Source organism: Medicago truncatula, chromosome 1, assembly GCF_003473485.1.
Source record: "Medicago truncatula cultivar Jemalong A17 chromosome 1, MtrunA17r5.0-ANR, whole genome shotgun sequence".
NCBI lineage: Eukaryota > Viridiplantae > Streptophyta > Magnoliopsida > Fabales > Fabaceae > Medicago > Medicago truncatula.
Window position 1 is genome coordinate 30223507 of NC_053042.1, and position 15775 is coordinate 30239281.

The window sequence follows — 15775 nt, forward strand, 5'->3', positions numbered from 1 at the left end:
GTCTATGCTAGTCCATACTAAATAAATGTGCATTTTAATTTGTTTCTTAACAAATAAATTAATGTACAAAATTAAGAGACTTGAACTAGTTAATTAATACAAAGCATGTACTATATGATGATAAAAATAAGAATAATGATACATAGACACCCTTATGTGGCAATACATCATTTGACATCCACAGAAAAATCTGACACATAGTCACGTGGATCCTGCACAAGTACACTTTTTCTTTTCTCTCTTCTCTCTTCCTAATGCATGAGATGCACAAGGGTGTATGGGAATAAAGGGTGTCTATGTATCATTACTCTAAAAATAAATATATATAAACATAAGTTAGCATCATAAAATGTGCGTGTCCTAGAGAGACGGGGAAGCAATCCAAGAAGAAGGAAGGATGGTGAGACTTTCCGTGAAGTTATTCCCAAAAAAAATTAATTATTTGTAATTAGGAATACTCTTTGAAATTGAAATGCATTATTTTATTTAATCATTTCTGTCCAAATTAAACACCTTTATATATAGCTTAATGTCATTCGTATTCATAAAGTCTTACAGTTACGAATTGAAGCAATAAACATTAACAAGTTCAAACCAAAACCAATGTTGATTCCTCTCTTCCTTTACATCCTATGCTTCTTGTTGTTCCCTCAGTCCCTACAATCACAAGCAAATGCTTTTTCTCGTCAACCTTCTGGGAAATTCATCTTCACTCATCATGAACGCTCAGATTCTGACCCTCAACAGGTTCATTTTATATTTGTATAATTCATAATGACACTTTGTTATAACGTTTTTAAAATATGTAATTTTAAATAGTTACATCGTGCGAGGATATAAGGTTGGTTTGGTAGCCGGGTGAGAGACTTAAGAGTTGAGTGATTTCTCACCTCAAACCGAATACACACTTAAAATCGTTATACATTCCACTCCTTATATCCTCTTGCATCAAATTTGTAAATATTGTGAGAGGAAATAAGGTTGGTTTGGTAGTCGGGTGTGAGAGTTAATGATTAGACTGATTTCTCACGTCAAATCGAATACACGTTTAAAAGCAAACTACCAATTACTACTAACATATTAACATTGTTTGTTTAAAAGGTGCACATTTCGTTGGTAGGGAAAGATCATATGAGAGTATCATGGATAACTGAAGAAAAAGACTCAGAATCTTTGGTAGAGTATGGAATAAAAGGAGGTGAATATAGCAAAAAAGCAATTGGTGAAAACACCTCGTACCGTTATTTCTTGTACAAATCAGGCAAGATCCATCATGTGGTAATTGGGCCTCTAAATCCAAGCACTACTTACTTCTACAGATGTGGAGGATCAGGTCCTGAGTTTTCTTTCAAGACACCTCCACTCAAGTTGCCTATTGAATTTGTGATTGTGGGTGAGTTGTTAATTTAATTTTGCATCACGATTTTAACCAAAACAATCTTGTATAAATTACTTACTTATATGTAGGAGACTTGGGACAAACGGAATGGACAAAATCAACCTTAAAACACATTGATAGCAAAGACTACGACGTATTTTTGTTACCCGGAGATCTATCTTATGCCGATACCCATCAACCACTTTGGGACTCATTCGGTCGTTTGGTGGAACCCTACGCAAGCCAGAGGCCGTGGATGGTTACCGAAGGCAACCATGAGATTGAGAGTATCCCTATTATCCAACCACATGCCTTCAGATCCTACAATGCTCGTTGGCTCATGCCCTACAATGAGAGTGGCTCTACCTCAAACCTCTACTACTCATTTGAAGTTGCAAGCACTCATATCATCATGTTGGGTTCTTACACTGATTTTGATGCACAGTCCGAACAATATAAATGGCTTCAATCTGACCTAGCTAAGATTGATAGGAAGAGAACACCTTGGGTGATTGCCTTGGTACATGCACCTTGGTATAATACTAATGAGGCACATGAAGGTGAAGGTGAAGAAATGAGACAGGCCATGGAAGAATTGCTTTATGAGGCTCGTGTTGACTTGGTTTTTTCAGGGCATGTCCATGCATACGAACGCTTTGTATGTCATATTAATATTCATCATGCCACGATTCTTTACCAAAAAAATTGAGACATCGGAGAAAATTTAGAAACACAAAAATATGAAATCTATCTCTAATTTCGTCCCTAAATATTAGAGGCGCTAAATTTATAGATACATGTTTCGGTGTTTGTCTCTAATTTTTGTCACAATTGCAACTTTTCCTTATTTTTCTTATTATATTTTTTAAAATCTTTCTAATTACTTTGATCCCTTGCAGACTAGAATCTATGACAATAAGGCTGATCCATGTGGTCCGTTGTACGTGACAATTGGTGATGGAGGAAACCGTGAAGGACTTGCATTAAAGTGAGTGACAAAAAGTTTATTTTACTATCTAAGCTAATATTGTTAACCTACATATATTTTTAATTTTTTTTCTTCTTATATTTGTATATTTATATTTATGCACATGTCCATGTTAATTGTTGGATTGTATAGGTTTAAGAAGCCTCCAAGTCCACTCTCATTGTATAGAGAGGCAAGCTTTGGTCATGGAAGGTTGAGAATAGTGAACGAAACACATGCAAATTGGTCATGGCATCGTAACAATGATAGTGAAGCATTTGTAGCTGAAGATATATGGATCAAGAGTTTGAGCAACACAAAAGAATGTTGGGAGAGCATAGGGCAACAAATTTCTCATGAAGAGCTCTAAGATATAGAAAAGATATAGAAGCTTCATTTATTAGTTTGTAGTTGATTTATTCATATTGAAGAGATTAATTTCTTCTACTCACTCACATTGTAAAACTTTTTCCAACTACATGTGCAATAAAGTTTTACATGTTGAATGCAAATTAAATTTTATATTTAAGGTTTTTTCTAGATTACCTTTGAAGAATGGTGGGTAATTTACCCACCAACCAATGAAAATGAACAATTTGTTGGTGGGGTCAAGATAGTTCATGGATACCACTTAAAAATTTGTTTATGTGGCTAATGTGTATTGGTTGGGATAAATTACCCACCATTCTTCCATGGGTACCCTAGTTGTCACCATTATTTAATTGTTGGGTAAAATAAATCAAACATCATTAGAAGAATTAAAAAAGTTACAAGAATTAAAAAGTTAGAGTCACGCAACGCAACTCATATGGTAAAACATTGTAAGAACGTTTGATATTTAGGGTCACCACTTTTTATTCTTTAGTGTATGAGTTTCTTTAATGAACTCTATATTTTAAGCATATGTTGCAATTCCAAAATATCTTTCTCTCTTATGCTTTGCGACACTGTTTATGAAGAAAAAGAGAGCCTTCTTTTTCGATTTATTTATTCATTTCGCACAAAGAAACCCTTGTTTTTCCATTATCCAATCAAAAGTGTGGGTTTTTCCTTTAATCAGAGTGAACCTCACTTTATCAAATGAGTAAGTCTTGTATATCGTACCAAATATACAATGTTTAAGCACATATATTTAAATGACTTTTTCTTCCTTAAAAAAAAAAAAAAACTTTTTATAATAATAAAATAAAATAGATAAAAATTTGATTTGACATTTTAGGGATAAGAGTTTCTTTGTGTATCCAAACACTATGTGTTTGATCTTGTAACCATACAAGATTTGTTCAAATATAGCAAACATAGTTATTTAATTGTTCTTTAGACACTTATGACACATGCACATCAAACTATTCGAAATACCTCCTACAATAATTAATTATTGTTTGACAAACTTTATAACTAATTACACCGATTTAAAAAATAATTTAATCAACTTAAAAAGTAGTTGAACGGAAATTAACTACCATTTTAAAGCAAACGAGAGCTAATTACCTATGTGGGTTTAGGTTAAAAAGAAATGTTGCTTGAATAATAGCGCCCGCATGGAGAGAGTGATTGCGATTCGACGATGCTAAGTTGACACCTATGTGGGTTTAGGTTGTCAGAAATATCTACACAACAAAAAACAATAAAAAAAAATAAAAAAAATTCAATGAACATCTTATGGAGGCATTTCATCAAAACATTTAGAATGCAAAATATACATTGAGTTTATTTTGTTATTTCAATTTCTAAACTACCACATTGCACTTAATCTTACTCTTATTAACAGTCACAGTTCAAACATGTAAGCATTTGATCATTAACTGCCAAACTGACAATTTCATAAACCCTAAAAACTAACACATGACAACTTTAAACAAAAAAATCTAACATTTAAAACAAAACGACTCTATGCAAAAGATCATGAACACTTACTTGTAGTTGAGGTTAAAGTTGAACTTGATTTGCTTGAAGTTGAAGAAATTTGATTAGCTTGAGTATGGAGGGAGAATTTTGATTGAAGTAGTGTTTTGAAAGAATCAGTTAACGGCTGTTGCTATTCTGGAATAAACCAAAACGCTGCGGCAATTAACCGTCGTTTGGGGTGAGCAATAGTTAACTGCCGTTGAGTTCAATTAGGTAATTTTGGGGTGTTAATGCAATTCTAAAGTTAGAAGAACAATTTTCCTGATACAAAGGGGCAGATATACAGTTGGCTTTGAAGCCCATAGCCCGACCTTTGCTGCTCGTAGTATGAAATGTATAGGATTGGTGTTAGCATGAATGTATGTATGTATGTATGTATGCATGCATGCATGTATCTATTTGTGTGTGTGTCATGTACGTTAGTATTATCAATAGTCATGATATATAAAAGTATGATGGCTACTAGCTGCATAATTAAGCCACTATATAATGGATTTAATTTTTTTAGTTACAATGTAGTGAATATAACGAAAACACCATGATAAATGTGAAGAATTTAGGGAGACCTCGAATAATAGAGGGATCTCTCTTTCTAAGGCAGTGTCCAGAGGAACTTGTTGAAATATTATGAACTATGTGTATATTTATGTATATGTGATATCATGAAGCTATCAGGTGCATTACTTATTATTAGCTTATGAATCTAAAGTAAGGACAGTTCGTCATAAAGCCTAAATGACACAGTTATGAATGTATGGTTTTATAATAAGAAGATTTCTTAATATGAGTTTTAAGCGATGATTTTCCGTTGATGGTGTTTTATGTTCTACCCCTTTTTGGGAAATGAGAAAGTATATCTAATCCCACATTATTATTTTTTTCAGATGTCAATACACATTGAATGGTTGAGGGTTATAACTACTTGTCAATCATTTAGGTGAAGCCAGATCACAAGTAGAGTCTAGACTTAGGATTTTATATTGTATCGTCGACTTTTCAAATGTTTCATGAGTATTTATCAAGTTTAATATAAAGAGTAAAGATGACTCTCGCATAAGTCTTTTAAATGTTTTATGATGTTACTGCTGGAACAAAATGTGTTTAACTTTACCATCTTAAATTTTGATGATAATAAGGTATTAAAAAGTCAATTGAAATTACTAATATTTGTTCAAAAAATTACTAGTATTTGTTCAAGTATGCAGGACCATAGACAAAAATTTATAAGTCCTTAATTTCAAGTATTGGTTCTGAAAGAACAAAAGAGAGCAAATGAGTTACTAAAGGAAGCTTATGTTGCAAGAGAGGGTATGAAGACTGCCAGAGTCTGGAGACCATAAGAAGCTGACGTCATCAAGCGTCTGAAGATCATCAGAAGCTGAAGTTCATCAGAGTCTGAAGACTAGAAGCTACAGTTAGTTAAATTTTGTTATTTTGAAGACACATCACTGTAGAAGGAATAGAAGCCTGGAGCAACGACTATTTCAGATGAATTAGAAGTCATTGGATGCTTATCCATTGAAGAGTGCATGAAAAGGACATAGTACAATTGTACAACCACTACTCCGTTACTCCACTCTTCATGTCTGCAATAGTATTGATATAGTTGTGTCTACGCTGGTGAATTGTCCAAACAAGGAATGAATTTGAAATTGTTCCCTTCTATGACATTAACCAAATCAAGCAACATATCATTGGTGATAATCAAGCTTCAACAACGACTCTTTTGATGTGCTGACAATCCTCAACGTATCTCTCACACCTCAAAATAAAGGAGTGAAGACTTAAAGATTGTAAAAGAGACTCACCAACAATTTACAAGTGCAAAAACTCTACTGAAATTGTTGCACATCAAAGTTCACTTAGAATTTCTTAACAACTTTTGTATTTTAGAAATTTTAGAGTCGTCTGTATCAGATTTGTATCGTGAACACCTCTGATTGTATATCAAGTGTTCAACCTCAAACATTTTTCTGTGTAATTTTGTTTGTCTAGAAGTCTCTTGCTTTTGTGCTTGAGCATATGAAGTCTCTTGCGTTTGTGCTTGAGCATAAGAAATCTCTTGCTTTTGTGCTTGAGTATTTGGAAGTCTCTTGCTTTTGTGCTTGAACATTTGTAATCAGATATTGATTTAGTGAACTCTCCTTGGAAGTGCAAGGGGGTAGGACTACTTCCTGATTGTGGAAGGAACCTGTATAAGTGTTTTGTGATCTTGAAAGTGTTGTTGTGAGTCAAGTTCATGATTTGGATTCAATTGGGATCAGTCTCAAGAACGGTGAAACAGATAATGCGTAGATCAAATTTTCAGGTTCAACTCAAGGTATCACATAGATCATTATTTTTGTCTCTTGAATGTTTTGAGGGGGGAGGGTATGGAGGAATATGAAGATATGAGCTTGTTAATTTTTTAATGAAGGTGGAAGGGATATTACATTCATTATGGTCCCTCTCTAACATGGAAGTCACACATAAACATCCAACATGGTAAAAATAATGGACATATCTTCACACTTGACATTTGGTTAATCGTTTGGACTATTATGACAAACGAATCAAACAATTGAGGAGTTTTTGATCCATCAAATCGATGAAAGGACCGGTGTGATAGCGAGTGTGACTTTTAAGGACTCAATTGAAGGTTTACTCCTTTTATATATATATATCAAGCAACTTAAATAATTTCATAATCCACTTCAATTTCAACCACTCCTCAATCACTAAAAGGCATGAGACTTAAAATTTTCAATCCATTTTTTTCCTCATACAAACTCAAAGCCACGTAAATATAACTTATACAACAATTCTGGACAAAGACAAACATGTCTTTATCTTAATATTAAAATAATTAGAAGGAAAAAAAACATACATTGCATGTGATCTCTTTCTCAAATGGTCGTCCATGTGGACGGTCAAGATCAGCTAATACAAACAAAGGCCCCCACATCTCATACCATAAACGAACGATTAAGATTGAATCAAATCCTCCTCAACTTTTCCGCTTTAATCAAAGGATTTGCTTGAGCTATTTCCTTTCTCCCCACCATCTTAAAATCAAATCCACAACCATGTCTCTCCGGGTACCTGTGGGACCCACAAAACGTGGACCCACATCTACACTTAAACCCGGTCAGCCCCACGCGCTTTCTACAGGTAAAGCACCGGTTCGATTGAACCAAAAAAGAAACAGAATTGGTAATTACAACACTTGACGTAACCATTGGATTGATGAATTGAACGATCGGCTCCGATGTGGAATGTGACGGTGAAGCGGGGGATGCGGTGACGGATGAAGATGATGAGAGAGTGTTTTCTATGGTGGATTTGGTGGAAGCATCCCCGTAACATTTTGAACAGAGATTCATGGTGGCTGGATTACCGAGGAAGCCACAGTTGTTTGTGCAGAGACGGTGGCCTTCAGGTGCTTGGCATGGTTGTTCTTCTGCCATGGATGAATCTAGATATGCTGATTTTCTTTCACTTTTTATTTTAAGGAAACATGAATTTATGAGAATCAGAGAATTCTCTAAATCTGTAAGAATTTAAAAGGAAAAGTGATATAGAAAATGAGTTGGTTAATTCCGAGAAAATTTAGAGGGAAAATAGAAAATACAGATTGTGAAAACTGTATCGTTTTTTGAGATGAGTTAAATTAACAAATTATGGTCTTAATTAAATAACCAAAATTAGTTGGTGTAACAAAGTTTATAAAAAGAAAATTTGAATTAAAGTAAAGATATTATAAGGGAGATGAAAATGTACATATGTGATGAGAAGAGAAACGGGAAATGGAAGGGATATAAAAAGGAATCTTAGAAGGGAAGAATTACCATCAGGAATGATGTAAAGATGGATAAAAAGAAAGAAGCGGAGAAACTCCACAAATATTAACAATCATTTTTTATTATTGATATTTTATATAAATTAATTATAAATTTAATGACAACATAGCGTTTCTCTAAAAAAAATATGTAATAACGTTAATAAAAAATAACTGATTAGATGTGTACCAAAAGAATGTAAGGGCACTTAAAATTGAATCAACCTAATAGAAAAACGCATAACTGAATCAACTCAAACCACAAAAAAAATTGTATTTGGTTCAGATGAGTTCAGACTATTTTTTACTCAATCGCACGGTTCAATTCCAGTGTTTACTTCATCAACTGAATCAAACCAAACCAAACCACATCATAAGAGACTCACCTAATCGGAGCCTAACTCAAACTGAAATCAGCCTAATACTTAGTCAGCCAACCCATTTAACTCAATCTCTCACTCTCTAACCTAATATTCAACCTCTCAATCTCTATGAAATGGAATCTTTTAGACTATTTATACATTTAGTACGGTAATGTAATACCATGTATTTATACTTTTGGTACTGTAATGTTACTATGTTATTTGTTATTTAATTTTGCTTACAGTTGGTTGAATAGTTATTTGTTATACTTCATGCAAGGGTAACTATGGTATGATCATAAAGTTATATTTAAATTAAGGATTTGGAGGCCATATACATACAATATGCTCAAAATTGATATAGAGGTTGGTAAGGTTTGCTACTGAGTCTCTAAACATAAGTGAATCAAAGAACTCATATGAACCAAGGTTGGTTTGTTATAGGTTGTTATACTTATTTGTTCCCTTGGGGGAGCAAAACACATAAATAATGGTAGTATTTTTAGTTGCATACTTTCTTGTTAAAAAATCAACCAAATCAAACCAAACTAAAACACTTGTTTTTTCTTTTTTTGAACAGGCAACACTTGTTTTTTCTCTTGTGGTTTGGAGGGCTTTTAGCATTAAAATCAAACTAAAATGAGTTGATTTCAGTTGCGATTACTATAAAAATTTATCTTGATTTTATTTTACTCGAGCAAGACACACGTTATGTTCCTAGAGTAGGTTGACAATGTTCATGAGAACTCGTCCGAATTTGGCAAGCTGAGTAAACCTATCGAATGTTGAAAGATATGTGCTTCGTGGTTTCGCCGAATAAAGGACAAGATCGGCTTAATCTTGGAAATCCTGGATTGCAAAATTAAGTCTCACGATGGAGCTGGTTACACCTGCGACGATGCTCCCAGGACAAAAATGAGTTCCGATCATCGAAAAAACAATAGAAAAACGGTTACGATGATGAATTTGTGGAGAGCCAAAGGAATCAATGAAGTGATTCCCCTCCTTCTGGCGTCAATGATCTGGTGTATACTCGATCGAGGTATATCCAATCAACAAAAAGTATACCAGGTTTTTAATGTGACAGAGCTATTATAGTTCACAATAGAGGTAGTTCACCAATGAAATTATAACGAGGTTATAGTGAGATTATAGATATCTTGATAGAAGAGTCGGTGTAATGGGTGAAAAATGTGCAACATGTCCCTGTTTTTCGCGCGTAGCCACCTTTATATAGGCATGATCGTTTGTAGTTGTCTCCGTCAAACTCAGGGATAAATGCGCGGGTTCGTTGGAGATCACATAAACGATCTTGATCGATGGAGACTTGCTTTAGTGCGGCATCGAAAGTTATCAGTAGTCCTTATGCAAATGAGGATTATTCGTTATTAGATCATTGCGTGTTAGGTCGGCGGCATGGGCTTAAACTTAGTCCGTAACATAATCATTTATCTTCGATAATTCCTTAAATTTCATATAATCATTTGAAATCTTATAAATCCATAAAGTCATTCCAAATCTTTTAAAATCTCATGATATAAATCATTTGAAATCCAAATTATAAGTTTTGATAGTCTTTTAAAATCTTAAAAGTAATTAAAATCTTGCAAAGTCTTATAAAATGCACAAGATTTTTTTTTAAAAAAAATGTCTTTTAAAAACCTAATTCAATACACCTCCCCACCCCATTAAACTTTCATGATTTTAGGTTGATCTAAGTTAGCGAACCCATATATATATGTATGGGTTTTGCTAGAAGCCACCCATGAAGATGTCTTTTAACAATCCACACCTCAAGGTGTGATTTTCACTTTTTAGTTATAACTTTGCTAAAAGACACCTTCATGAAAGGTGTCTTCTTGCAAAACCATATATATATATATATATAGGACATATCGAGTGAGACCACTTTTATTATGAGAGATGAGAGGGTTAAATCACAACCCTTAGATTAATCTTTAATGTGAAGATTATTTTTAATGACTACAACTTAACATTCATCCTCTCCACTTCTCTCTGACTTTTCCTTTTCTACTTTAAAAAACAAACAAATATTTCTCCATCTTCACTTGATTTTCTGGGCAAGGCTGTCGATTTCTCACAATTGGTGACATAAACCTTCCTTTTTGTTTCCAACTGCATAATAACAATATCATGTCACTTTGTTTTTTGTGGTCGTCGCCTCATATTTTAACAGCTGAAATGGATACCGTCGTTCATGCGAGGTATACGTCGTCGAAGTTTCTTTGTTCAATTTTGTTAATTGATTTTGTTTTAAAAAGAAATAGAAAAATTGACGCCCTCGATCATCTTCCTCGTTCTAGTGTTCCTTTCATCTACCCTCTTAACCACTGCTCTCATACTAACATAAGGAAAGTTCTACCATCCCAATTTATCATGCATACTTTTCGTCAATCTCCTCCAAAGCCACAAACAATCAAATTAAAATTCATAAAAACAACAATGGAAAGTGATTATCAACAAAGGGGCATGAAATGAATTGAATTGATTTTTTAGTGGAAGCCAATTATAGTGATAAAATTGAAAAGCCAAATGGGATTTTTTTTTCCGATCGTAAGCCATGTAAACTAAAATTAATTCACTGAAAATCTATTAAGAATCGTAAGCCAAATGGGATTTTTGTTTCTAATGGTGAGATACAACGTAACACTTTTTTCAGCAGAAGGATATTGAACAGATTGGGTGTGAGTGCATTAATCACTAATTTACTACCATCTGTTGATTTTAATCCAACAACTGACAATTGAGCCTCCCACTTGATATGTCATATATATATATCACTTCTCTTGGATGCTTTCTTCCCATGTTTGAGAAGAAAAGAAAATGTGTATGAGTCAATATGTTTTTATCGCTCTTTCCTATTTCACCTCTCCACAAGATAAATTGGTCATTTCTCACTAAATCGGCTCTTATAGTACAACTTCTTCTGGAACACTTGGTTTTACACAAGCTAAATTGGCTCTGATATAAAACATTTATGATGCTTATGAAGTTTTGAATTCTACCTTATTTGTATTTTATTTGAATTGTACAAGGATTAATAAAATTAATATTGACTCTTATGGCAATATAATAAGCTTGTGGGTTGAGCTAGTAACATTTGATTTGAAATTATCACCAATAACAAAAAAAGTTAAGTTTGTCAATTATGGGTGGTATGCCAAAAATCATATGAATTAGCTGATAAAATATAAGGTTAAAGAAAATTCTTTGGTGCATGAAACATCTAAACTTGACATCTTAAGATTCTATTATACAATATCTTTTTAAACACTTGATTGTGCAAAAGCTAAGTTGGAGAGATTAAAACCATTTATTGCTTCTCAAGAGTATTTGAATTCTACCTTATGGTAGTAAGATTCTCCTGTGGAAGTCTTTGTTTTATCTCCTAAACCACCAATTCTGATTACGAACAAAATTGTTTTTTAAAATTTATTATTGAATGTAGTTAGGGCAAGAATTTATATTATTTTGGAAATTATGATCTATTTAAGTATTTGTTTTAATTATTTTTAAACTTGTTTTGAATGTCCTGAAAATTTCATCCAACAAATGAGTAAAAACAATACGATAAAGAGGGAACAATGCTCCTATATAAAACAATATTTTACCACCTCTCTCACTGTCTCTTCTACCTATCATATATCATTTTCTTGGCTTAATTGGACTTTTGGTCCCCTAACTAATTTGTCGTTTTCATTTTGGTCCCATAATTCGTAAAATCAACATATTGGTCCCTCAACGTTTGCTCCGTTAGTCAAAAAGGTCCCTGGCTGTTAACTTTAACCCCAAATGTTTATGGTGGATCACCTTTAAAGTGATCCACCATAGACTCTATTAATTATTTTAATTTAAACCGTTTGATTATATTTTTAAAAGGATGACCATTAGATTACGTAAGTGTATTTTATCGTACGGTGAATCAACAAAACCTAATTATGTCTCCCTTTCTTCATCTTCTTCAATCTTTTTCATCATGTTCATATCATTTTCACCAACATTGATAATAAAAAATCCAGAAGGAAAAAAACCTCATAATTTCTTCTTCTCTTTACAAAATTTACTCCCTTCATGACTCTTCTTTCGTTTACTTTTCTTTCTTTCTCTTTACAAAACCATACACTCCCTCTCCTCTTTTCCGGCCAAACTTTTCGGCCACCTACCATTGTGTTTCCGGCCATCTTTTCTCAAACAAAATTCATAATATTCGTCATCTCTTTGTTCTCTATCTCATCCTAAAATTTAATTTTGGATCGGAGACATTTTTTTAGTGTACAAACCCTCACAAATTGTTTCGTGACAAACCACCACCATAAACATACTCTCCTTCATATTTTCTACAAAACCCACAAAGAAAAACAATGATCGGATGAATTTTCTCCGGCGACCACCGCGCCGGAAAATGACTCCACCTCGCCGGTCCTTTTTTCTTTGTTGTGTGGTGTTTTTTATTTCTGGATTGGTTTTATGAAATGGATTTGAATTTGGATTGCTTTTTTTATTTGAAATGGATTTGAATAATCCATTTTAATGGATACGCAAATCTCTTCCCCACTCCACTGTTATTATTATTTCACTTCAACCTGTTTTGCAGTACAATATGTTTTGCAGTACATTTTTGTCTTTCACTTTTATTAATTTGGTAGATGAAGTTGAAAAGAATTGCATGTCATTGCTTTCTTCTTTGAGTTTCGATGGATTCTATCTGTTGAAATCAAATCTAAACAATTGATGTATAAACGGTTTTTTTTCTTAGTTTTTATTGACAGAAATCGATTGTGACGATGATGTTGTTATTGTTGATGATGGTTGATGTTTATGTATTTTCATGGATTTAATTAGTTTCTGGATTTTTTTTTTTTTTTTTTAAATTCTAGAAAAGGTTAATGAAGATTCAAGGAAGAAGAAATGATGAAAAGTGGAAAAAAAAATTAGATGTTGACAGTTCACGGTAAAATACATTGGACATACAATCAAATGGTTAAAATCAAATAAAAAATTTAGACATTAAAAAATTAACGGAGTAAAAGTTGAGGACCAAATTGACTAACGGAGTAAAAGTTGAGGGACCAAAATGTTGATTTTACGAATTATGGGACCAAAATGAAAACAACAAATTAGTTAGAGGACCAAAAGTCCAATTAAGCCCATTTTCTTTCTAAAATCTACCTCTTTTTTCTTTTTCTCTTTCAAGAATCTTTTGTTTGTGAATGTGAAGATTTTTGTGGTTTCTCATCCTCAATACTTTATTGTCTTACTTCTCTTGAATCTTTTCTTGACACACATTTTCATCATTTCATCATGAAATTTTGAATTTTATCATATGGTTGTAACTTTTTCTTATGGAAGTCATTGTAATTTTGAATTCTAAATCTAACCACTTCAAGACATCGCCTAGAACATTCAAATAAACATATAGAACATAACCATGTAGAAGATAATAGTTATTATCTCATGTGTAAGACCAACAACCCACTTAAAGCTATATTTGGTGATTCTTGTTAATATAAATTACAGTACATGAATAAAAACCAGATAGACAACCAAAATAACATAAAATCTTTTAAAGACATTCAACTTCAAATAGAACCATAAATCTCTTCTTCTTCCTTCAGTTCTTGAATAAGCAACTTCTTTGAGGCCTTTAAAGACATGATTTGGTAATAAAAGTGACTATACAACCACAAATAATATCCGCCGAAATGAAAATGAATGTGACCAAAACATTGTTATCTTCAAAAATGATCCCCAACACAATGGAAACTAAACTTGACACGACTTGAACATAAATCGTAGATATCATAACGCTCTTATTCATTATTCTCTGCAAAGAGTGTCTTACAAAAATCCAACCTCTAAAAATTAACACAAGGATATATGATATGTTTTGTGGAATTTATTGATGTAAACATTGTGGTTATATGACTACCCTTTATTGATATAAACATTGTGGTTATATGATATATTTATTTTTAACTATATAAAAACGTCATACAACAATAATAACAATATTTCTAAATGAAAAATAATAATAGTAGAAACAATAAAAATGTCATACAACAATAAGATTTGAAATATACCTTATGGATGTAAATTCATCTTGTAGAAATCTTTGTGTTATTTTATAAACAACCAATCACAATTAGACAAAAAATTGTTTTGTAGAATTTATTATGTAAACACTGTGGTTATATGATATGTTTACTTTTAACTAAACAAAAATGTCATACAACAATAATAATAGTATTTCTAAATGAAAATAATAATAGTAGAAACAATAAAAATGACATACAACAATAAAATTTGAAATCTACCTTATGGCTGTAAATTCATCTTGTAGAGGTCTTTGTGTTATTTTATAAACAACCAATCACGATTAGAAACAAAATTGCTTTGTGTAATTTTTTGATGAAAAAATTATGCCAAGAACTTGTATTGTTTTCAGAAAATATCTTTTATTTAACTATTTGTTTTGATTATTTATAAACTTGTTTTGATAATGAATTTTACAAAATTGGATTATATTAATATCAACTATGCATAGACGTAATTATACATTGAAACATCATATAACAACAATACAATGTAAACATTATTGTTATATGATATGATAAAATGTCATAACAGCAATAATTTTACCAAGATTTTGAGCATCATTTCATAATTAATCGTTCTTCTTTAACAAACTATTGTGTTTACATGATATAATTTAAAATAATCTATGTAAGCTACATGTAGAGGTCGTGTTTAATGAGTCAGATTTCTCACGTTATTTATCCAATTATTTGTTTGATTTTCTTGATTTTGGAAAGGTATGTTAGTTACTTAAGCAAATTATATCCCACAATTGATCTTTACACTTTGACATTTTGAATTCTAAATTTAACCACTTCAAGACACCGTCTAGAACATTATTGGGGGCGTTTTATTTTATCTTTATTTAAACTTTACAAGGTTTATAAAATTAATCTTGACTATTGTGGTAAGATAATAATTTTATGTATTGAGGTAATAACATTTGGTTTGAAAATAGCATCTATAATAAAAAATAGTTAAATTTGTCAATGATGCGTGGTATGTCAATGATCATTTGAATTACTAGAAAAATATAAGGTTAAAGAAAATTATTTGATAGGCGGCACATCTAAACTTGATATTTTAGGCTTCTTTTGCACAACTTGTTTTGAAATAATACATATATGCTAAATTTAAGAGATTAAAAACATTTCTTCCTACTGACGATGTTTTAAATTCTACCTTTTATTGTAAAATCTACTTGTGGAGGTCTTTGTGTTATTCCTTGATACGAATCGGCAAGTGTA

At 32.2% G+C, this 15775-nt stretch overlaps 2 protein-coding genes across 3 annotated transcripts; one reads left to right on the forward strand and one right to left on the reverse strand.

Moving 5' to 3' along the window:
- The first annotated feature begins 370 nt into the window (after nt 1-370).
- On the forward strand, nt 371-2874 carry LOC25483843 (purple acid phosphatase 22). 2 transcript variants are annotated; one of them, XM_013612556.3, is made up of 5 exons: nt 375-747; nt 1102-1393; nt 1468-2036; nt 2278-2366; nt 2499-2874. In XM_013612556.3, exons 1-5 carry the CDS (start codon nt 604-606, stop codon nt 2713-2715), a joined length of 1311 nt encoding a protein of 436 aa, XP_013468010.1. In that variant the 5' UTR covers nt 375-603; the 3' UTR covers nt 2716-2874. The 2 variants fall into 2 exon arrangements, 1 of the variants encoding a protein (XP_013468010.1); XR_005642854.1 differs by lacking the exon at nt 2499-2874 and having other exon boundaries at nt 371-747; nt 1468-2156.
- A 4112-nt stretch (nt 2875-6986) lies between these two features.
- On the reverse strand, nt 6987-8007 carry LOC25483844 (zinc finger A20 and AN1 domain-containing stress-associated protein 6). Its single transcript, XM_013612557.3, has one exon. It carries the CDS (start codon nt 7697-7699, stop codon nt 7229-7231), a length of 471 nt encoding a protein of 156 aa, XP_013468011.1. The 5' UTR covers nt 7700-8007; the 3' UTR covers nt 6987-7228.
- Between the last annotated feature and the right edge of the window lie 7768 nt (nt 8008-15775).